We start from the raw sequence: 24,108 nt of genomic DNA, 5'->3' as shown, positions 1-24,108 counted from the left end.
AGACGAGAGCTTGCCCCAAAAATATACCTAGTTTTAATAAAAGTTTGAAGGCATTAAAGCTCATTTCTGTGTATATATGTCTGCTGTACACTACGTAACTGTTGACCTACATAAGTTCTCAAAAGTTAATAAAAAATTGACGCGATAGTGCACCGACATTTATATGAAGCCAAGCCAATGAAACAAAATGGTGACCGCGTCCTAGACTGATTATTATTACTACGAAGTCACGTGCTATTTTATTGATTATTTTTATGTGAGTGGTGTAGGCATACAATTTGTTTTCATGCATAATCCAATTATAAAATAAGTGTGTGTAGTTTGATTCGTAATATAAATGTCGAATGGGAAAGTCCTAATACTCAAAATGTATATGAATTAAAGACAAAGGGAGATATTGTTAAGTCAACAACAATATAAATCATTATATTCCGGATGTCTAGTTTGGCCCATTTTAATATTTTAGGTTTATAGATTTTATTTACATTATATTTTGACCCTAATTATAAAAGCCATTATCGAATTTTCATTATAAAATAAAAATAGGGCATGGCAGAGCAGCCATCTTAAATTAGTGTTGCCGGTTACCACATTTCTTTCATGTCTCCTTCGACTTCGAGTTGTACAATCGATAGTTTTTTTTTCTGGTTTTCAACCCTAACGTATATCGATTCTAATTGTCTAAGTAATTAGAAAACAACGTATAGACTACACTACACTAATAGTAGCAGTAGTATACTAGATATTCTGGATCACAAGAAGGAAATCAAGGAACTATAAACAATAACACGGCAAATTTTAATTTTTTTAGACGTTTTATTTTATTTAGTATTCGTTTTTAGTTCTAATTTAGTTTTATTTAATAGATAAGTTAGTTTATTTTTATTGTGCTCTACATTTAATTACTTGTTAATAAGATTGTTAAATAAAGGTTTATTACAAAGCAAATTGAATGTTTAATGGGGATAGTTCTTTGATACGGACCCTGCCGAAATGACAATAATGAATTAATGACATTTGAAACGTCAGTTTGACAGCATGCCCTGCTTGTCAAGCTCGAGCGTGTGTTTATATTTTTCGAAAATAAATGTTTCCTTTACCTACCATTCTAAACAAATTAACAGTGTGTCCATTTGTTTGAATAATTATTAAAGTCATTTTGATGTTCTTAATCTTAATTACCAATACATAGTTGATTGAAAATGTCGGGTGATGCGACGGCAGGCGCGTCGCAAGTGGTGCTGGTGACGGGCGGCTACGACCACACCATCAAGCTATGGCAGGCTCACAGTGGCGTTTGCTTGCGGACCATGCAACATCCGGATTCGGTATTTAATAACTATCTTTAATCTTGTCTGTTTTCACTTCCAGTTTGTTTATCCACAATAACAAGTTCATAAGACTATTTTCACTCATATATAATGACAAATCTGCGTTACGGACTACAACAGCAATAAAGACAGAATTTTCAGATTACAAAAAAAAATGCATTCATTCCATTTATGGTATTAATGAAATGGAATCATGTAGACCTTACTTTATCGATAACAGGATACTTACTTTCCCATCACTACATATATGAAGTCTGCATATTTGTAAAAAAATTTCCGGATTTGTTATCCGTAAAAAAATCTACTACTCAAGCGATCAGAACCAAATATATGTACGACATAATACGCACTAACCATAAATCAGCACTCTTTTCAAAAAGCATTATATGCATGAGTATAAAGATATTCAATAAGCTTCCCACAGACCTTAAGAAACTGCCATCATTACTAAACTGTTTGATTGGTTAGTCAAGCAATGCTTCTATAGCATAAATGACTTTTTACTAAGTTAGTAAATCACAATAATGTTAGTAATTAATAGTATGATAATAAGTAATTAATATTATGTGGTTGTTATATCATAATAATTATTAAGTAAAATTACATAATATGGTAATTTATGTCTCTTAATATAATGCTTTGTTTTTGTCAATAAATGTACTTTACGTTGAATTTAGATCTAATATAAGTACCTAACCAAATATTGTACGCCTTTGTAAGGCAGGATATGGAAAACATGACTCATTTGCCTAAGAGCTTTGTAGAACCCATAACCATACAATAAAATATTTTTGATTTTGATTTGATTTGATTTTGATTTTCACTTTAGTACTTCTTAAATGTTATAATAGTCAAAACATTACCCTCCAAACGTAAATTGAAATAATTTGCTTTGTTTACATTTGTAACCCTTCTTATTTATACCCGGATCTTGTACTTATACCAAAAAATGGTGTTGACAGGTGATGTTGATGTAAGTACTGAATGTTATTTTCTTCAGATTAGATATTTAATTGCCTTTGTTGTAGCCCTGGCCCAAAGACTTCCATTTGACTGTACCCAGAACTGTTTCCCTTTTTAAGTACTCTATCAGTTTTTATTTGCAGCAAATAAATGGCCTAGAAATAAGGCCCGATGGCCAGATGGTGGCCGCATGCGGATACCAGCACATACGCATGTATGATCTCGCTAGCACCAACCCAGACCCTGTTATGAACTATGAGGGTGTAAGCAAAAATGTTTCTAGAGTTGGATTCTCGGTAAGTTATTCATTTAATCTTTAAATGTATGAAGGACATTGGTTGCAAATCAAATTACATTTTATAGCTGCAATTCTGGCCCTCCTCTTAAATTTCTTAAACTTTCTGGCCCCCCATGAATAAAGTTTGCCCATTGTTGCTCTAATGACTACTCAAGAAAATTTGTCAGTTCTATACAAACATAGTCTTCATTTTTATCACAAAATTATATTGATATTATGGAAAATATTTTTACACAATTTGATTTATTTTAATCATAGCTATGCCCAACTGTTAGATTTTTCAATTAAGCGAAAAAAAGGTTTCATGTTTTATTATTTACCTATAATAAAAACAAATCGAAAAAACCAAACAGTTGGGCATAGCTATCAACACATTCACTGCCAGACAAAAAACGGCGCACTACCCCAGAAACCGGTGGTCTATAGCTGCGTACAAAACAACCCGCCCAGCGGGTTGTCCGGCATCTGTACAAAATTCACGAGCGCCCACCAGGTGGGTTCCCGGCAGTGAATGTGTTAAATTGTAAAATTATATTTATTACTTCAAATTGTGTAAAAATATACTCAATAATGTTAATATCCAGTGAGGATAATGAGGACTGTTTGATTGAAAAGGTGATGTCGCATGGACCTTCCACTTTTGTCTTAAGAATGAGTATATTTTTATTTTAGGAAGATGGCAAATGGATGTATACAGGAGGTGAAGATTGTACAGCTAAAATTTGGGATATAAGGTGAGCTTGTGAGCATCAGTAATAAAAATATTTAAAAAATTTAGATACTATATCTGTTATTACTTATATACATCATTTTGGACCACAGTGCAAGCTGCCATCAGCGCATTTCTTCAACATATCAGATCATCTTGTTGATCTTGTACCGTCAGCATTAATAGTAACAGATGAATCTGATATTCCGTATTACTTTTCCAAATATAGATAAATCTATAAAATTCACCTTCAAAAGTATATCTTTTACAGTCTAATTTGTTCTACATATAGAACCATCACATTTTGTTAAGCTGTTACAGAATGGTAGATACTTTTGAAACCTTGTTTGACCCGCTACTTTTGATGCTGACTGTACCATCAGCCGTAAAAGTGCATGGTGAATTTAACAAATGAATTCGTTCATAATCCATAAATTAAGCGCGTTTTCCTCGCCTGAGCGCGCCGCCTAGGCCGAGGCACGTCTACACTGGCTGGTTTGTGTGTGAGGAAATTGCCTCGCCCGTATGCTCGCTCTGTGCGGATCCGGCTAAATGGAATTCCTAAAATAATATGCATACCATTAGCATGCCACATAATATGTGTGAAAAAGATAAAGGATGAATAGTTTCATTGGCTTTTGGAGCGCTGGTGGCCTAGCGGTAAGAGCGTGCAACTTGCAATCCGGAGGTTGCGGATTCAAACCCCGGCTCGTACAAATGAGTTTTTCGGAACTTATGTACGAAATATCATTTGATATTTGCCAGTCGCTTTTCGGTGAAGGAAAACATCGTGAGAATACCGGACTAATCCCATCAAGGCCTAGTTTACCCTCTGGGTTGGAAGGTCAGATGGCAGTCGCTTTCGTAAAAACTAGTGCCTACGCCAAATCTTGGGATCTCGGCAAAATGCCGGGACAACGCGAGGAAGAAGGAGGAGGAGTTTAATTAGCTTTTGGCTCATCATCAATTGGTTTGGTTCTATCTATTTAGAATAGAATAGAATAATTCCAATTTATACACCATATATCCTTTTATCCCGAGTAAGAAGAGACTAGAGTATATCTCTTAAGCTGCTTGGCAAAGGCCTCCTCTAGCTCTTTCCACTGTGGTTTGTAAAGGGCTACTCTCCTCTGTTAGGTTAAGTTCATTCTCCCATCTTGATTGTGGTCTTCGCTGGCACCGTTTGCAGTGCCTTAGATATCATTGTATTAGGATTTGGCTCTAATTTTTAATATTTTTCACTCATCATCAATTGGTTAATCATCATCATTGCAGAGTGGGCCGACAGTTCCAATGCCAGCGAATCTTCCAAGTGCCGGCACCGGTGAACGCTGTGATCATGCACCCCGACCAGACGCAGATAATGGTCGGCGACCAGAGCGGCATTATCCACGTGTGGGACCTGCGCACCGACCAGAATGAACAGCTGGTGTGTACTATTTTGTACAAAGCTAGGTCACTAGTCAAGTATATGGCACGGAAACCGGATAAATTCCCAAACTGTTATCATGTACTTGGCGCAAAACGGTTTCGTTCGTATTTCGTACAAGCGATTTTTTTAAACCGGTTTTTAGGAGAACATTTCCATTAAATTCTTGTCAGATAAACCGGTTTAAAACGATAAAAACCTGTTTCTTCCTATATCAGTGTCTTTGTTTACGTGTCTTGTCGCTCGTCGAATAAACCGGTTTATTTAGGTTACAATAAAGTTCTTAAAACTTTCGCGTTCTTATGAAAGTTCGGAGTAAAACCGAAATAAACCGGTATTCACCGCTATTTATAAAACCGGTTTCGAACTTTGGTCAAGTAGTCATCATTAGTAAAAGAGATATATACAGTCAAAGAAAAAATCGTGCATTACATTATGTGGTAATTCAGTGGCTTTACACCCTTTACAGGTTAAGGCCTTTGAGTTTCTCATTGCTGGACAAAGGCCACGTCGTCCAGCCATCTCCGTCTGGATGCATTTGGTTCACGCCCTTAGGAGTTCTTTCGCTTACATCAGCAAATGCGGATTTTAGAGCTCAGAATTCGCTATGTGCTCGACTGTCACGCAACCTAGCAGCCGCAAATCTAGGGGAAAACGTCAATTCACTACATCTTATAAAACTACTCCAAAATTAAAAACTACTGAACGGGTTTTCATACGACTTTCATCTATCAATAGAGTGATTCTTGGGGAAGGTTTAGGTATATAACTTGTTAAGGTTTTGTGTATAATGGCTGATATATAAGGATGTTATCGAAAAAAATCACACTGGCTAGGAGCTTTAATCGAAAACGCTGCCTAATCCGTTTGAGCTACAGCAACACAATATATGGCGGGGTTGTCTCTCTTTCATGGATCTACAAAAAAGTCTGCGATGTTGAATGTCTATCTTTTAAGGATGACTTACTATACCTATTCTTGACTTCTAGAAAAAGATCACACAATATGTGGTATTTGCAAAGCTATTTACACGGATACAGTATTAATAATTATCAAATTAAATACGTAAGTCATATTAATCATTTCATACAGATTACAATGGTCCCTTACACCGTACAGTTTAAATGAATATTTCAGGAGTAATCGTAAATTAAAGTTGCATTTTGAGCCATATAACTTGTAGGAGTTGTAGGTATGAAATGTTAAAGACGCTATCCGCAGTTAGCTCTAATTTTTAGCACCTTATGTGCTGGAATCGCTTTAGTCACCCCCACCATGTTCTTCGCACGGTCCCAATAGTCAGAATGTCGCTTCGGATACGATCGATCTTATTAAATTAAATCCTAAAATGATGTGCCCCATGGTGCATTGAATGTGGCTTCTTTATTTCTGTAATTAGTTTAAGTTGAAGTTAGTATTTTTTTTGTTCACAAGTTCATGAGTTAATTTGTTCAGATACCAGAAGCGGAAGCGTCGATCCAGGACATCGCGATCGACCCGGAGGGCCGCATGATGGCGGCCGTGAACAACAAGGGCAGCTGCTACGTGTGGGCGCTGGGCGGCGCGCCGCCGCGGCCCGTGCCGCGCAAGCACCTCGTCGCGCACAAGAAGTACGCGCTGCGCTGCCGGTTCAGCCCCGACTCCACGTGAGTACCTTACCTGCGGTTTGTCTCACCTACGATTACTCGTATTTGCGATTGGTCATAGTTGCGATTAGTCGCAGTTGCGATCAGTCGTATTTGCGATTAGTCGCACTAGCGGTGTAGTCGTATTTGCGATTAGTCGCACTAGCGGTGTAGTCGCGATAGTAATTAGTGATTATGATGATCTCATGTTTCCCGGCCTTGTTCAGAATGCTCGTGACGACGAGCGGCGACTGCACGGCGCGCGTGTGGCGCACGAGCGACTGGGGCCTGCAGCGCGAGCTGCGCCACGACTCGCAGCGCTGGGTGTGGGACTGCGCCTTCAGCAACGACGAGCGCTACCTCTTCACCGGTGAGCGGCTCTACAGTTACACCAAGCTAACTTGCCAGCCGACCAATTTTACTCTTTGGCTCAGACGCAGGTGATATGTGAACGTCATAATTTCATAGAAGTCTGACGTTTAAAATAACACTTGCACAGTCTGTGCTATCGAAAATCGCTGTCAACTTAGCTTGGTCTAACTCTACGCGCTTGCGTATAAATATATATACATATACAATCCGACCCTAGTTGGAGTGTGTATGGCGCACCAACGGCCGGTGACCACTACCACGGGTACAGGTCCCTTTTTGAGTTCCTATGCTGGCCCAGTGCGTGCGGAACTTCAATTATATATTTAAAATTATTCAGATACAGAGAGGTTACTACTATTCGTGTTGAACTAATTCAACGTGTTCTTACAACATTTCAAGGATATGATTTCCACTACCAATTAACGCTCGTTACTGCAGTTTGTGTAATTAGAATGTACCGTCGCAGGTTCATCGGACAGCTACGCGCGGCTGTGGGACCTGGAGAAGGGCTCGCTGGAGCGCGAGTACTGCGGCCACCAGAAGCCCATCACCGCGCTCGCCTTCCGCGACCAGGCCGTCTAGGCGTCCTTGTCGCTCATATCCGAAGCCTCTGAACGCACGCCAGACGTTGGGTTCACCAATTTATGATAACCAGTGTAAAAATATGGGTGCACGTATCTTACACTAAAATATTATACGTTCCATAAGCTCTTATGTCGGCGAACTCTTTGGACGTGTGCGCGTTGTCCACAAATGAAACCTGATACCTTACGCGAGCGGCCTCAGTGTCTGCTGCACGGTCCAGGTTACAAACATTTAAAAGCCATTGTTTCAAAAATATATTTACTTGACTCTAAGACACCCGCGTAAATATATTTTTGGAACGTTGGTTTGTACAGATGTTTATGAATTCGACTATACAGAGCACCTGACTTCTTCGCGATCCTCAGAACCAGAATAGCCTCATTCTGAAAGGCTATTATAAGCTCCAAAAACGAAATCCTAAGGACGATCAGTAAAAGAGAACCCAGATAGTCATGTTTTTAGGCATTGACAACGAGAACCGGAAATAATAATATTGAAATTTATTTATTATTATATTCATTTTTGTTTAAAAATCAAACTAATTTTTAAGACGTCTATGGGTTTTTTGAATGCAAAATAAAACATTTTATTATTAGTTTAAATTTAGTGGCCTCAAAATTGTATGTATTTTTGTATTTAATTTTACGACTATATGTGACCGCGGCCGGCAAATCATCCCAAGAGATTGATCTGTATACCAATACCAATAACCTGTCCAGGCGTCCTTATGGCAAGCGACAAAGTGGGACGTTTTCCGGCCGCAGTCTTTCTTTCTTCCTCACGTTGTCCCGGCATATTGCCACGGCTCATGGGAGCCTGGGGTCCGCTTGACAACTAATCCCAAGATTTGGCGTAGGCACTATCACGTGTATATAAACTCTGAACATATATATTCTGTTTTATAATAAAATCGATTTAATAAGCTGAATATAAAACAATTGGTGTATTTTAAATTACAATATACAATACAACATAATACATTTTTTTAGTTGGTTGTTAGTATTGCATATTTTGGTTTATATAATATTTCATATTTTTTTATATAATTAATTTAAGAAGTATAGCAAATTAAGCTATCCACTGCCGATTATGGAAACAATTACGTTGTACAGGCGATGTACATAATTATTTAGATTATTGTGCCATGCACTGACATTGTACATATTTACAATAAGATTGAATTGTTAAGTTTTTTTGTAAGTTCCTACACAATAAATGTAATTATCAAATAACACATCTTTGATTATATTTATTTATTAATTGTAAAAGAGATTTAGCGGAATTAAAATCGTAGGATAAATTTAAAATATAATGAGTAAAACAAACATATTTCAATACATTTATTTTAAATCAAGATATAATACAACTCACAGTCCACATTATATAAAACTGCTCAAACAATATATATTATATTACACCTATAACCTCCAGCATATCACAAATATTCTTATTCAGACAGCACTAAAATAAATACTTTTGTGACAAAACAGAGAACATGTGGGGTAAACGTCTCTATTGTCGGCATCTCAACAATGGTTGGCACCTTGAACCGTATTTTAAGGTAGCAGTGGTAGCTTTCCTATGTTGCCTGGTAGGAGATACTTTTTAGTGCCAATCATCGGGTAGTTTACCCTACATATTTAACAAAGAGAATTAGAAATAGAGGTGTATTGTCAAAGAAAACTTTGTAGCCACGTAAATTTACTGCCATCTTTCGACACATGATTAAAACTTTTAGAACGCCATTTGACTTTCATCCTTATTCTTTCATTGATATGTTCAAATGGCGTTCTAAAAGTTTTAATCATGTGTCGAAAGATGGCAGTTAATTTACGTGGCTACAAAATTGTCTTTGACAATACCTCTTATTTCAAATTCTCTTGCATATTTAATAAGATAAGAACACATTTATATTTGTCAATATAGTAATATAAAGAAAGTTCTAGACATATGCAGCTAAGCAATGTCTCTTTGTGAACAACTAATTGTAACATTTTAACCAGAAACCTGTTAACTACCTAAAATATGTCTATATTATCAAAAAGGTATCTTGCGTAACCGTATTGGGTAACTATAAATAATAAATAAATAAATATTATGGGACATTATTACACAAATTGACTAAGTCCCACAGTAAGCTCAATAAGGCTTGTATTGAGGGTACTTAGACAACGATATATATAATATATAAATATGTATAAATACTTAAATACATAGAAAACACCCATGACTCCGGAACAAATATCCGTGCTCATCACACGAAGAAATGCCCTTACCAGGATTTGAACCTGGGACCACCAGCTTCGTAGGCAGGGTCACTACCCACTAGGCCAAACCGGTCGTCAAAATATGATTAATCAAAAGCGGTCTGGAAGAAATAACCGAACAGTTAATTTTTTTACAGTACATATGGTGCTACTTTACCGTACTAGTGCGAAAATTAGCATATTACGTTACTATGTCGAACATTTAAAGGGCCATATGTACTGTAAAACGTTGTACGATACATGTGCAAATAGGTAATTCGCAACTCGTGTCGATTTAAAACACTCCCTTCGGTCGTGTTTTAATTTATCGCCACTCGTTTCGAATTTCCTATTTTTCGCACTTGTATCGTAATGTACTATTATAGTACATATGGTGCTACTTTCCCGCGCTAGTGCGGGAATGAGCACTCTCCGTGACATAGGCATGTCGAAAGATTAAAGGGCCATATGTACTGTAAAACGTACGATACACGTGCGAATAGGTGGTAGGGGTGGGGAATTCGCAACTCGTCTCGATTTAAAACGCCCTTTCGGGCGTATTTTAAATTATCGCCGCTCACGAATTGCTTACTTTCCGCACTGGTATCGTAAATAACTACATCCCATCATGAAACACGAATAAGGAAAAATACACATTATTAGTTAATTTCAAAGCTACGAGTTTCTGGTCAAAATATATTGTAAATAAATATAACCAATAGGACGTTATCTTAAATTAGTAACTCTTGTATTACACTAATACTGCTACCCGATCCTTAAAAATAATTATAAAGCACATACATAAATGCTCCCTGGAGAATAAAAACACAATAATTATAAGTACTAAGTCATGTTTGGAATGTCATAAATGCAAATTTCAATGGAATTTCGACTAGAACAAAATATACACATATTTAAAATATTATCTCACTCAATAATATACGCCCACTAAACACAAAGTATTCGCTAGGTGCACGAATGGTGCTGCCCTCCTTTTATGAGTTTTTCTACGTTACATCTTATGGATTACAATTAGTTCCAACGGCTGCCGCTAGCATTAAGACTGTATCGACCGCCCAGTGGCGTCCTCTTTGGGGAATTGTGTTTTCTAAGAAACCAATTAATTTATGCACAAATTAGTACATTAGTTTTGTTGTCCTACCGATTCCCCAACTTATAGCCTTTGTCACATATCGTCAGGTGACAAGCAAAACTCAACTGTATTTTAGTAGTAATATGGTTCATTATGGCTATGAACTTGTGGTGGTAATTAGTGAGTTTTGCTTGTCACCTGACGAATATAGTTCTACTTTGCTTTATCACCTGAACGGAAAAATGTGGACACCATTTGCCATTTACTTGATAAAGCGAAAAATAAGTAAAATTAAAGCTATGTGACAAAAACCTAAAATTGGGGAATCAGTAGAACAATGGTAATATACTGATTTATACATCAATTAATTGGTTTATTAGAAAACACAATTCCCCCAATGAGGGCGCCACTGGACGGTCGATGCAGTCTTATTGTATGACATTCCATAAGATTACGCGTGTTTGTGACAACCAGCCCCACTTCTCCCTCCACCGACTTCGCACCTTGCCAATACCGAAACAAAATCAGGTCACAGACAAACGCTAAAAGTACACCACTGACCAAAAAGCAACCATAAATTTAACTCCACCAGTTAAAGGGCTAGGAGCGCGCCAGTTTCACAACTTCTCTGGTGTTGCGGGCGTGTATGGGCGACGGTAATCGCTTACCATCAGGCGATTCGTCTGCTTAGGTACTATATCATTAAAAAAAAGTTTTCTAGTAGACGGTAACATAGTTGGGGACCACATCTCGTTTAAGTACCTATCAATTCTTCTTTGCAAGTTTTGCAAACGTGATAATTTCTCGCCAACGGTCCGAGTTAAACGATCTATACCTATAGGTAAAAGGGTTTAAATGAATAGTTGTTTGATAACCTTCGGTTAATTTACGGTAAGTAATAAACTCGCTCGTTTCTTCTCACTTGACGGTATCATCGGAATACCAGCGATGGAAGCCACTAGCAATGCTGAGATGAGGCCATTAATACTTTCTGTCTTGTGTTTACGAATAAAAATAATTCTATTCTAAATTGTAGGGGGCAGCACCGGAGGCACCTTTTAATTGCCGCGAAGAGTCAAAGCCAAGTTAGTGTTCGATTTAGGCTACAAGGTGACAGACCTTACAACGCGCACAGTCCCATAAGCCCAATTTACACGGCGAAGAACTTGCATGCAATACTCGATACATTTGCTAACTACAGAGTACAATAACGAATTGAATTCAGTCGATCGACCAAATACCGCAATGTAACGAATAACGCATGCAAGTTCCATGTAAGTGGGGTTTTAGACACGAGGTATGATAAGATTAAAGCGTTCCAATGTGCACTTTTAGTGTATGTCCGAATCGTGCAAATACGACCATCGATATTTAAACTTAAATTAATTTGAGACCATAACATATTGCAAATGAAAAAGATTAAAACAGCGTAATAAATTAGAATATAAAGTCATCTCATAAATATGTTAAGCTTAGTTTAAACAATAATCAGATCATAGACTTTAAATAATGAAACTTGTCAAACAATGTCATTGTTTGTCTTTATTTCCTTATACTTAAATAAGGTTTTTTTTTCTAGTAACTGAACTATATGCGATAAGATCTTATTTCTCTCTCTGGTTTAAGTACTTTATGGATCATTTATCTAGGAAATAAACGCATTTTTACAAATACAAAATGAGAGCGTTTTGTATTTTTTTCCATCCATACACATACTTTTGTCGTTCCTAGTTCCAGAGTTATTTTATGCTGCACTATTTGAAAGCTCAATTGAATCAAAATAAGCCTGAAGCGTAACCTGGTACGACCGTACACAAAGCTTAAATAAAGCCGCGTATGCACTTATCCCCTTATTCATAAACGTGTACTAAAGTTACGATGCCGCTAATAATCGTGTCCCGTTCCATCATACCAATACGTCGGAAAGGGACAAACGATGATTAGCGGCATCGTAACTTTAGTACACGTTTATGAATAAGGGGGTTAGTGTTCTGGGCAAACATGTTGTTTTGAGCAAATGTTCGCTCTTCACATTTACTATTGGAGCAAATGTTTCTATTAACCGGACGAACGAACAATTCCGTACACGGCGGGAAGAAGTTGATAACTCGTGTAGATATAAAATTGAAGAAATTAGAACTTAAAACAGAAATACGTAAGGTTCAAATTTCTTCAATTTTATATCTCGAGTTCTTCCCGCCGTGTACGAAATTACTCCCTCAGAACTCTTCAGAACACGAAGTGAAAACGCAGCTTAAGACGCGTAGTGCAAAATATTAATAAAACTAACAAATGAAATAGATGGCGCTGTTAGACCCGGTACACTTTACTGTAACCAAGTCCTTTTTTTAAATATGGCCATCAAATCTATGATGATTATGCCAATGTCAAGTGTCGTTGTTCAGTAGTTTCGGTAGTTGCTTTTAGTAAAGAGATAGCTGGACTTTACTAAAAGCCACAGTGGAATGCCGGGTGTTGATTAATACATGGTTAAACGAGTTTCAACATCAGTTTTTAGGGTTCCGTTGCCAAATGGCAAAAAACGGAACCCTTATAGATTCGTCATGTCCGTCTGTCTGTCCGATTATTTCACAGCTACTTTTTCATTAGCTGCACACTTCCACGATAGTTCACTGCATAATAAGCTATCAATATTACACTTTAAACTACATGAACGAGCAAACCACAAAAAAATATTCTCGAGACGTCTTCGCCATCTTGAATCTCAACGACAACCTGTAACTAAGTTGTCAAACGCTAACTGCACCATCAATTCAATATCATCTGTCAAAATTGCGGTTAAACATTTTGCACTACTTTCTTAGTATTCGTTTGTCAATGGTTTAAACCAAGGACCTTACATTCAAACCACATCTAGGCCATTTTGGGGCGAAACACATTGAATGATGTCATGTTGGAATTTTTGCGGGAATTGTAACGTTGTGTACACTTGTAACCAGCTGTTGAGTTACGTTGAAGAGAATCATCGAGCAAAAGATGTGCATAATAAGTGTTGCGTCATTTAACCCTTTGAACGCCACGCCTGTTGATTGGCTGTAGCCGCGGGCGTCAGTTGACGTCTTTGACGGTGAAAGGGTTAATGTCATTTTTATTATTCCGTTGCCTAGACCAGGGATTCCCAATGTTTTTTTGTAGTGTGTACCCTTTACATGTTCTAATTTTATTTGCTATTTCGAGATGCACAGTTCAGTAACCCCTGGTATAAATGCGCCGTTCAGTTTGAATGTATGGTTCTAGAAACCGCAAGACCGAAACTATTATATCTCGTCAAGGGGCAACCTAGCGACCTCGCCGATCTCGGAGCAGGGTTCATCCTGAGAAGAATAGGTGATGACGAACTTGAGGTTCACGGGCGGGTTGGAGGCGGGGCGGGCGAGCAGCATGACTTGCTTCAAAGATGGCGTCTCGTACGGGTTGTAGCGGGGCAGAGATGTGCCGGAGGGCTGGAGGAGGCGGACTTTGCAACCCTGAAAATTAAATGAAGAAGAATGAATGAGAAGATTTTTAATTATACACGGTGTTTCACGAGGAACCCGAAATACTTTAATAGTGTATTTCTGATCATATTTAAATACTCAAATGGCCTAATATAAACTTTTTTGGATTTCGCCTAGTTTCAGAGTTAAAGGCAATAGAAAAATAAAACTATTTTTATTGTTACTTAGTGATAAACGCCTTTTGCTACTGTGGGACTTAGTCTAAATATCTTCATTGATAAATCTGGTATTTTATGTACATTAAAAAAAAAATGAGAAAAAAAATAACATTTTCTCCGGGCGATATCGTCACTGCATGACGAAATCCCCTAAAAAACAAACATTTTTTACTTCTTTTGGCCTCAAAAATGCGTGGTAAAAATCATGCGGGTTCCTCGTGATACACCGTGTATAAAATAAATACAATAAACTAAATAAATGCTGAATTTGACGGACGACAGAGAGATATGGGAAAAAGGCACGCTGCCAACGTGAGTGAGTTTATAATCTCGTTAGTATTAGCTAAAAAAGGACAATAAATTTGAATATCCCTCAGACTTTTCTAGCGCGACATTACGCCCATGGTATCGAAAACATTGGCTTAAATAGACATTAACATCTTCTAGGTGCACGAGTTTTACAAATTGTTTGTCACCTTGTTCACTAATTCCATTATACTGATTAGGTAGATAGCAGTTTAAAAAATATGTCAAAATATGATTGAGAAGGCAAGGCCCCGTAAATAAATAGTCATTGAAGTTTATTATATTATATAAATTATACTGGATCAAGACAAAAGGGACATTACCTTTGGCACCACAGGTTGGAACTTATATTCTTCAATCTCATGATGGCTGTTATTGGTGGTCACCACCACGACCACGCTAACGTCTCTCCTCGGCCTGTCCTTACAGAACTGCAACACCACCGTCACCCCGGCGTCCTCTTTGAAAGCAACCATCGCAGGCACCTGGCTCGGTGTGACACTCCCCAAATCTACGTAGACATCTGTTAACGGTTCTACTGTCATTGTATCTTTAGTTACTGGACTTTTTATTTCAAATGGTTTCTTAATTTCTTCTTGAACACAAGCATTCTCTGATATATCTACCATGACATCATCATTGGGACTTATAGGAATGTCTTCTGTGGGATTTTTGATTTCTATAGGACTGTGTTTGTTTTCGGTTTTTTTGGTAAAGAAGTCTAAGTCGAAAACGCCGTTCTTTGGTAATTCGCTTTGCTTTGGCGAGAGCTTTTCTAATTCGTTCATGGGGACCTTTTTCACTGGTTTACTGGAAAAGCAAAAATAAAAATAACCCCGTGACAAAGGTATGGTTGGAAATAATAATAATGAAATCTGATTGCGAACTTAAAATTTATCTCTGCTTCATTTTCACCATTGAGATTAAACCCTCAAGTGTCACAAATGCGATATTCCGGCGGCAGAAAATTTAGTCAACAATTGTCATACAAAATATATGAGAAGTCAAAAACTGGGACTTAGAGCAGCATTTCCCAAACTATGGGTCGCGACGAATATTAAGTGGACCCTGAAACTACTAGGAAATCTGAGCGTTACCAATAATATTTTTTGCCCTCTTTTTAAGATGTCCAACTCGTCCAAGTGTTGGAGTCAACTGTGGGAACCACTGACATAGAGGGTTTTCACGTTGTCTACATATGTCTGGGATTCGAGAAGTTAAACTATCTAATCTATCCCCCGTTACATTATAATTCATTTTTTTCAATACCGTTTCAAACAAGCGTACAGCACGCCTGTATAGCACCGCCGCTTGTCGACGATGTGTCTGCAGCGGTATCATAAACGTTGCCAACGTTAGATGTAGGTATACACGTATTCAATGTGTTAAAAGTTAATGGGCGATAAGCTCGGATACCTGTTAAAATTGTCTACTCGTTTCGCGCTGTCGGGCAAAGACTGGCGAAGAAGTTGCGCTCCGAGCGAGTCCAGCTCGTTCCATCCTTCAGTTTTGGCGGGTTTATCTCCGAGAACATCAACGTCATCTAACAAACACAAGATATCCTTAGTACCAAAACTAGCAAAAAACATGGACTGTATTCTATAAAAATAGGATTGAAAACAGAGTATTCAACATGTATATTTGTTTAAAATCTTATGTTGTATTAGATGTATAAAGTCTAATTCCTGCTTCTAATAAGATTATAGCAATGTTATGTAGATGCCGCTTATGCTTCTCCGTACATTATACTGCCCTGCTAAGGCAATTGGCGGTATCTCATTTTTAGAGATTTCGAGCAAATTGAGAAAACGTGAAATGCGATTTCGCGTTCACTCTGAAAGTCTTAATTTTAAAAGTCAAAGTGTATTGTTCGTATTAGGTATCCATATTTACTTATGACAGGCTTTGATTTAAAAATAAAAAGAGTTTTAGATTTTTATTTGAGATACGGCCATTACGCTTAGGATTCGTAGCTCAGTTTTTTGAGTTACTGCTTTTTCTCTTAGTACTCTCATATAAAGTCTCATACTAAAATCGGGTGCTAAAAAGTGTTTAAAAAACAATATAAATATCCAAAAAAATACACATTTTAATTGTGATTTATTTTATTTACAAATGATAACAGCTAGATTTAATGAAATAACAAACTAAATTTATCTCTTTCTACGTTATTATAGTCCTTAAACAAAATGTATCCTAAATATATGTGTGTAAAATTTCATCCTGTTAGTAGGAATAATATTTTTAAATGATTTAATAATGTTATTTTTGGAAGTGAAAACTTCTTTAGCGGCGCTGTGCACTTTTTGTTATGGGACAAAAAAATTAGATTCGCGACAGGTCACGTGACCGACAGATTCGACAGATTGAAAATTCGTAAGACGTAACCTGATCGAGAAACTGTTATAGGGTCTTCGCTGAAATCAGTTTTATAAGTCAGATCATAACTTCCTTTTTTATTAAAATACTACATACTGCTACAATTTCAACTTACCTTGTCCTTAATCAGTCAAATATTAACACTGCACAATTTATAAACTTATTATTTAGGTACGCTAATTTTCAATTTTGTCAGTATGATATAGGTCAGGTAGTTGCATAAATTGCCTTGCACGTTGAACAACCCACTTCTAATGAGTAGGGTTTATTTAACGAATTTACTACGCCAGTGAGCGGTATCTCAATGAGATACCGCCAAACATCTTAGAAATGATGACTTACCGCCAATTGCTTTCGAATATTTCACATGCAAATAAATATTTTTAAGAAGCCGTTTGGCAGTTTTACGGCTATACCGCTATTTCGCTTAAAAAAACTGATTTACTGCCTAATGTCGTAGTAAATCAGAGGAATTTTGAGATAGGGAATTTTTTTTTAGGTGTTTTTGATACGGTTTTAAGGAAAATTTGAAAAATCCGATTTTTACATCTGGTACAGATTTTCTTAGGCTACTTGATACAATACTTAACTCAAAATTCTTTTTTTTTGAGTTACCGCCAATTGCCTTAGCAGGGCAGTATACGTCTGTCAAATTCAGGGCACCATTTTTTCTTAGACTAAACATCTTACAATCAAGGTGTATTTGCTTATAACTTATAAAATTTGCATTCATACCATCACGACAATTGGCGAAAGAGTATAATTAAATAATAACCACAACGGAAGAAGCAGATTGTGGAAAAACATGCAATTAAATGAATTATAGTTGAGCTCCTATTATAGTTAGTAAATCGCTTACGCTTATTGCTCGCTCTCTATAACTTAAAGTGTAGACTAGTTATTCTAGGTATTTTGATTCGAAACGTAAATTCCATTCATACTTTTTAACTAAAAGATGTTTTTGAACGCGAGCTTAAGAATATAATAATAGGGACCCGTCCCGACTTCGCACGGGTCACACAAAACCTTGATGAATTATACACTTAAATGTTCCTCAATAATCACTCTATTGATAACTGAAAACCGCATGAATTACAGTTCAGCAGTTTTTGAGTTTACCACGAACATACATACAAACAGACAGACGCGGCGGGGGACTTTGTTTTATAAGGTGTAGTGATCGGTAACTTTAACAAAATACTTTGTTAACGCTCTAAAACAAGTTCCAGTAAAAAAAACGATGTCCAATGTTATCCCATGAATCAAAGTAACCCCAGTTTACGGCTCATTGCTAAAAATTTCGTATCATTTTGCAACATATTTAAGTTAAAAGACAGTGAATATAAAAAAGATGGTAAACTTATTCATAAACGTGTACTAAAGTTACGATGCCGCTAATAAGCGTTTGTCCCTTTCCATCATACCAATGCGTCGGAAAGGGACAAAAGATTATTAGAGGGATCATAACTTTACACGTTTATGAATAAGGGGATAAGTACATACTAATCATTACTGTAGTGAAGTGATTCTTTTGAAGAATGCATTCCTATAATATTTAGTAAGATACTCACCACTATCCTTCCCATTAGACATAAGGTTCACTGGTTTCAACGGCTCAGCGATATTGCTGGGTCCATCTTTGGCAGAAAATATATCACCAAGCTCATCTATAGCCGGGCTTTGGACAACACTGGGCTTGTCGTTTGTTGGTGCCCCGGCAAAGTCTAGTAGACTATCGTTTGTGGGCTTGTCTTCTGTTTCTTTTTTGGTTTGTTGCTGCATGCACCGTTTATATTGCTCACCCACTTCGTCTAAGAGATCAATTGAACTAAGTATGTCATCTGGAACAAGAATGCAAAGATAGGTATAAAAAAATGCAAGTCTGGATCGCGGTATTGTTTCAAAGGCTAGATATGCTTATTTCGTCAGTTCTGGATTCTAGATAGTTAAAAAAGTTTGGGAACCTTTGGATTAGGCAAAGGGCTGGTTAAAGGCTTAGTTTCATTAGTCGATATCTCTGTGGATATTATTATACAGCGTTCGATGCTCCCCGTAAGCAGTAAGGCTGCCTCGAGGTCCAGTAAGAGAGCCATTGCAAGGGTTAAATACGATTTCATCGGCAGAATTGGTGAGAAACTAGCGGGCTACCCCACTGGGAGTCGCGCGTTCTGGTCGCTTGCGAAATCTGCCGAGGGAAATTTTTGTCAGTCATCCTTACCACCACTGAGAAAAACTGATGGTGATCTGGCCCACAGTGGAAAAGAGAAAGCCGATCTTCTTGGTACTCTTTTTGCCTCGAACTCGACCTTAAACGAAGGTAGAGCCGTGCCACCCACCATCCCGCAATGCGCTTACTCCATGCGAGAGATCTCAATCTCGCAGAGGGATATTCGGCGGGAGTGGCTATCCCTGAACGTTCATAATTCGAGCGGAGCGGAGCGGAGCAGACGGCATACCAGTAGTGTGCTCCTGAGTTGTGTCCCGTGTTGGCGCGACTTTTCACACTCTATAGCAACAAGCGGCATGTTCCATCTTCGTGGAAGACGGTCCTTGTGCATCATGTGGCTAAAAAGGGCGATGGATCGAACCCATCGAATTACAGGCCTATCGCTATTACCTCCCTTCTCTCTAAGGTCGAGCAGAGCGTATAATTAACGTAAAGCTCCTTAATATCTAGAAGAACACGATCTGATCAGCGTCAAACAATAATTGTCGTGTAATATTTTTCAAACTAATGCATATTTAAAGCAGACAAAAAATTAGTCTCTTTTTTTGTATGGAACTTAAAAATAGGTATCTTATCTTGAGGAAACTATTAGTTGTTCCCGGAACAAGTAATAGTTTCTTCAGCACTTAATTTTCCATGCGGGCCCTATCTACCAATGAAACTGAGCCTTTCGAGTATTTAAAAGTTTTATGATCTGCAATGGGCTCGGGTGCAGTTGTCAAGCTGTCTGTCTGTTAAATATGTCAATCTTATAAGTTGTATGTTTTGTCGACTACTTGGTGTAAAGCAAACTTAACATTGATAGTCAGAAGTTGTGTTACCTAGGTTGTCCTGACTAGTGGTGGCGGCCGCGAGGCGCTGCAGCGTGGGCCGCAGGCGGGCGCAGCGCGCGAACAGCTCGCGAATGAGCTGTAGCTCGTCGGGCGTGGCGGCGTTCGCGTGCCGGAGCATGTCCCGCAGCAGCCCGGCGCTGTCCAGCGCGCACGCTACCTCGTGAGCCCGCCGGAAGTTCGCCTCGGTGCGACGCTCCTCCTGCAATATAGGGCAAAGTGTATAGGATAGCGTGTAGGCAACCCATCACCCATCAAGGGTAACCCATCTTAATACTAAGGTTGATGTGCTCTTTCTGCGGCCAGGGTATAGGGGAAGGGTAATGCATTTAATTCTTAAGGTTTATTTCCACAGTGAAGGAAATTTTAAGTGTGTTTGTTACTGTAACAGTACAACCATTATAGTTTAACACATTCACTGCCGGGAACCCACCTGGTGGGTGCTCGCAAACTTTGTTCAGATGCAGGACAACCCGCTGGGCGGGTTGTTTTGTACGCAGCTATAGACCACTGGTTTCTGGGGTAGTGCGCCGTTTTTTGTCTGGCAGTGAATGTGTTAATGGATTTCAACATAATTTAAATTTTGAGCATTATATAATAATTTAATTTTAATAATGTGATGGTTATCATATCACAAATGTTTATTTGCCAGCAATGTGATAAATAATATTTTATCACAATTCAAATCAATGAATGCCTTTATATTTGTTTATTAGGAGTTTTTATGGGGTTTTATAAAATAGTTTGAATACTATAGGGGATCAGTATAATAGTGCAATTTTAAAAGTTTAAAATATAGTTTAGAAAGATGACTAAAAGAAAGTAACTTACTTCTCTGACCATACTTTTAATGAGCCTATTTGCATGCTGTAAATCTTCAGGCTTCTTGCTCTGCAACAGCTTCTGTAGCAGCTTAGATTTTTCCTCATCCTCAAATATAGCATTTTTATTCCGAGGACTAACAACCACATCTTCTGGGGGCAGGGGTGGAGGAGTTTCTTTTACCACCCCTTGGTTTTTCAACATTTCATATGCTACTTTAAATTTAGACTCCTTGGGGTATTCAATTGACCAAGCATGTAGTAGCTGAAGTACCTAAAATACCATTTCTGTATGAGGATAAATAATTTCAACAGTTGGTTTCCTGTATCAGGAACTAATTTAGTATAATACCATGGGAATTATCTGAGATAAGACATATAGGTATGGAATACTATAATATATAACTACTTGAATATTGATTTTTTTTTAAATATATTTGATGAAATAGCTCACCTTAGTTTGAACTTCAGGTGCTGTCCTATTAGCAAAGTATTTAGGCGACACTAGTTTTATCATTTCATTCAGGAACCTAAATTTACCAATTTCCGCATGAAAAGCCGGCCCGCATTTGCGCATACAACGATCTACGGTTGAGAGGGCTAACAGTGCCTCTCGGGCGTTTTGTGTGTGGATGCGATTTGATAGCGTCTGGGCTGCCAACTGCGGGCCTTCTGAGGAGTCCCGCATCACACTGCAGAAGGCCTCCAATGCTGGAGCGTCCGGACATGGCAGGGATTCGTGCGTAGCTTTTACTAAACGACAATTAAATGTTGTAAGTTAATGTCATAAAAAATACGTTAAGTCTCATAAGAATATAGTAGCATACTTACGTAATAATGCCTCCAAGCTCACTAGCGTTACATTCATTTTCGAACATTAAACAAAAATATAATAGTTATTGAACTATTGCGGAAAACAATACAGTCGAATATTTTCGTTTTGTTGACAACTTGACATTTCACTGCTTGCTGAAAAATAGTGCTCGACTAAAGTTAACTTTAATTCCCTTCCAAAAACCGATATTGATTTTAATTAACATCGTAAAAACATACTCTTAAGGCCCAACACTATTGATATATTTGTCTTGTCTGTGGATTTTTGTTGTACTGTCATATGTCACCAGTCACCACTGTCAAAACTAGACTAAGAGAAGTGCTAAAAATATATTTCGTTTTTTTGCGAGAGACGGTCGGCTTTATTACGTCGCAAGCACGATGTATATCTCACGGCTGTCCAGACTTCTCGCACAAACCAAGAGTCTCTCGAAACCGGAGCAGATAGTACTAAAAAGGACGGCAACGACCACCCCGAGTGGTGCCATTCTTCCCGAGCCCGAGAAGACCCCATTTGGTCTTCTGGGCATTGTGTGTGCGGTAGTACCTGGTCTACTCATTGGAGCTGCCATTAGCAAAAATATAGCTAATTTCTTGGAAGAAAATGAGCTGTTTGTGCCCTCTGACGACGACGACGATGACGACTAGTTTGCGACCGTGCGTGACATATTTGGCTCATAGGAATAATTTTTTGTACATACTATCTTCAATTTAATCAATTAATATTCTCTTCCATATACATATAAGCATGAATATATTACACCTAAATTTTTAGTGTACAGTCAAAATGCCTTTTAACAGTTTATTTACTTTATTAATAGATTTTATGATACAATTGTTACAAAAGCTACATTAAATGGGTGATATAATTTGTGCTAAACTGCTCTATTTAAAACTGTTATTGCACATCACTCGTGACATTTGAAATTGGATTCTTTAATAAATTAAATTATATTTACATGATTACAGGATGAAAATCAATTTATATTAAATTCAAAAATATTCCTATGTACATCTAAATTAATTTATAGAATTGGATACATATATAAATGCATTGTAAAAAATGCATAACTTGTCACACAGTACACAAAAAGAAATCTCTGCTATGCTAGTCACTGTTACACCCATTAGCAGTAGGGTAATATAATCTCAATCTCATACTTGTGCTTAATATTTTAAGTGAAGATGACAAATAAAATGACTTTATAAAATGGCATGATTCAGTCTTTCATTGCTATCAAATATCCGATTCCTTGCTAATGTCTTTTATGGAAGCCCAGTTGGACATCATAATTGAAAATTGTGCAAATCACTACTGAAACTTTAAAAACTGATTATATATTATCAAGGCGATTGTTACATAAAATGAAATCTAATACTGATTCATTAAAGATCAAAAACATTTGGACGGCAACAAATTCAGGCTTTGCATATTCTAGCCAGTCCTTGATAACTATTATAGAGTAAAAATGATCTGAATAGGCGGGTCCACACAGACCGAGCATACGCGCGAGACAATTTCCTCACGCTCAAACCGGCCACTGTAAACGTGCCTCTGTATGTCCAGTGCCGTCCAGCATCCGTACGTACGGCCAGTAGGCCGTATTGTGCGTGAGGAAGTTGCCTCGCATGTATGCTCACTCTGTGTGGACACGGCTATTGACCTTATTTCCTTGGCATATTTTGAATAAATACTTAATTTACAACTTGTTTTGTTTTCAATTTCAAATTGTTTTTACAACTACCTAAAAAAGGGGCCAGCAAATTATGGCTGGCAAGGCACATTCTGCTCTTCCAAAGTACTATAAAGTTTGCTGACCCCTGACTTAACTCCATAATATAAAAAAGTTTACCAAGTTGTGTGACCCTTTTTACCTTTTGTATACAAATATCAAAAGATTCAATTTTAAAGTACAGTCAGTCAGTTCTGTGAAGATGCAGTTTAGTATAAAGAAAGGTTTATGGTATACTTTACTTCAACAGAACTGGCTAAACACATGTATTTACTTTGACCAAGGAGAAGAAGAGGTATTCAGGTTTTGAACACCTATCCTTGGTTACTTCTTATGCTGATTGTATTATGACCATACGGGGGTTTGGGTGCGGGAATGAGTATGTGTATTTATAACTTTGTTTATTGTAAAATAATTACCAAATTATGAATTAAAAATAGTAAGCACTAAGTGTGTATAGAAATGTTAAAATATGGTTTTTACAGCTTTTACCTATTTATTAGGCAGTGTAAAACATGACCCACCCAAAACCCCGATATATGATTATGATATAATATTTTACAGTACATATGATGCTACTTTCCTGCACGCGTGCGGGAATGAGTAATTTCCGTGTATATGTCAAAACTTTAAAGAGCCATATGTACTGTA

The 24,108-nt window shown here is 37.6% G+C and overlaps 3 protein-coding genes across 3 annotated transcripts; 2 read left to right on the top strand and 1 right to left on the bottom strand.

Moving 5' to 3' along the window:
- The first annotated feature begins 857 nt into the window (after positions 1 to 857).
- Positions 858 to 8,548, top strand: LOC133524383 (target of rapamycin complex subunit lst8). Its single transcript, XM_061860363.1, has 7 exons — positions 858 to 1,328; positions 2,438 to 2,590; positions 3,265 to 3,326; positions 4,577 to 4,730; positions 6,186 to 6,376; positions 6,583 to 6,725; positions 7,194 to 8,548. Exons 1-7 carry the CDS (start codon positions 1,203 to 1,205, stop codon positions 7,307 to 7,309), a joined length of 945 nt encoding a protein of 314 aa, XP_061716347.1. The 5' UTR covers positions 858 to 1,202; the 3' UTR covers positions 7,310 to 8,548.
- Positions 8,549 to 8,628: 80 nt separating this feature from the next.
- Positions 8,629 to 21,904, bottom strand: LOC133524379 (ADP-ribosylation factor-binding protein GGA1). The gene is made up of 8 exons (XM_061860360.1): positions 21,722 to 21,904; positions 21,345 to 21,643; positions 20,901 to 21,164; positions 20,061 to 20,271; positions 18,584 to 18,853; positions 16,050 to 16,176; positions 14,957 to 15,443; positions 8,629 to 14,139 (listed from the first exon to the last, which is right to left on the bottom strand). The coding sequence occupies exons 1-8, from the start codon at positions 21,756 to 21,758 to the stop codon at positions 13,930 to 13,932; spliced, it is 1,905 nt and encodes a 634-aa protein (XP_061716344.1). The 5' UTR covers positions 21,759 to 21,904; the 3' UTR covers positions 8,629 to 13,929.
- An 85-nt stretch (positions 21,905 to 21,989) lies between these two features.
- LOC133524386 (essential MCU regulator, mitochondrial) lies at positions 21,990 to 22,940 on the top strand. Its single transcript, XM_061860368.1, has one exon. It carries the CDS (start codon positions 22,106 to 22,108, stop codon positions 22,370 to 22,372), a length of 267 nt encoding a protein of 88 aa, XP_061716352.1. The 5' UTR covers positions 21,990 to 22,105; the 3' UTR covers positions 22,373 to 22,940.
- The last annotated feature ends 1,168 nt before the right edge of the window (positions 22,941 to 24,108 follow it).

The sequence above is a fragment of the Cydia pomonella genome, chromosome 13, assembly GCF_033807575.1.
Source record: "Cydia pomonella isolate Wapato2018A chromosome 13, ilCydPomo1, whole genome shotgun sequence".
NCBI lineage: Eukaryota > Metazoa > Arthropoda > Insecta > Lepidoptera > Tortricidae > Cydia > Cydia pomonella.
The sequence above is the reverse complement of the archived record's forward strand: the minus strand, read 5'-3'. Positions and strand labels throughout refer to the sequence as shown.

What these genes read in the sequence shown, in the direction of transcription:
- LOC133524383 (XM_061860363.1), top strand. Translation starts at nt 1,203, where the DNA reads ATGTCGGGTGATGCGACGGCAGGCGCGTCGCAAGTGGTGCTGGTGACG. An exon ending in CCATGCAACATCCGGATTCG is followed by an intron (nt 1,329 to 2,437) that starts GTATTTAATAAC and finishes TTTTATTTGCAG; the next exon opens with CAAATAAATGGCCTAGAAAT. An exon ending in CCGACCAGAATGAACAGCTG is followed by an intron (nt 4,731 to 6,185) that starts GTGTGTACTATT and finishes TAATTTGTTCAG; the next exon opens with ATACCAGAAGCGGAAGCGTC.
- LOC133524379 (XM_061860360.1), bottom strand. Translation starts at nt 21,758, where the DNA reads ATGAATGTAACGCTAGTGAGCTTGGAGGCATTATTAC. An exon ending in CACCTGAAGTTCAAACTAAG is followed by an intron (nt 21,165 to 21,344) that starts GTGAGCTATTTC and finishes ATGGTATTTTAG; the next exon opens with GTACTTCAGCTACTACATGC. An exon ending in TCCAACCTGTGGTGCCAAAG is followed by an intron (nt 14,140 to 14,956) that starts GTAATGTCCCTT and finishes TTTAATTTTCAG; the next exon opens with GGTTGCAAAGTCCGCCTCCT.
- LOC133524386 (XM_061860368.1), top strand. Translation starts at nt 22,106, where the DNA reads ATGTATATCTCACGGCTGTCCAGACTTCTCGCACAAACCAAGAGTCTC.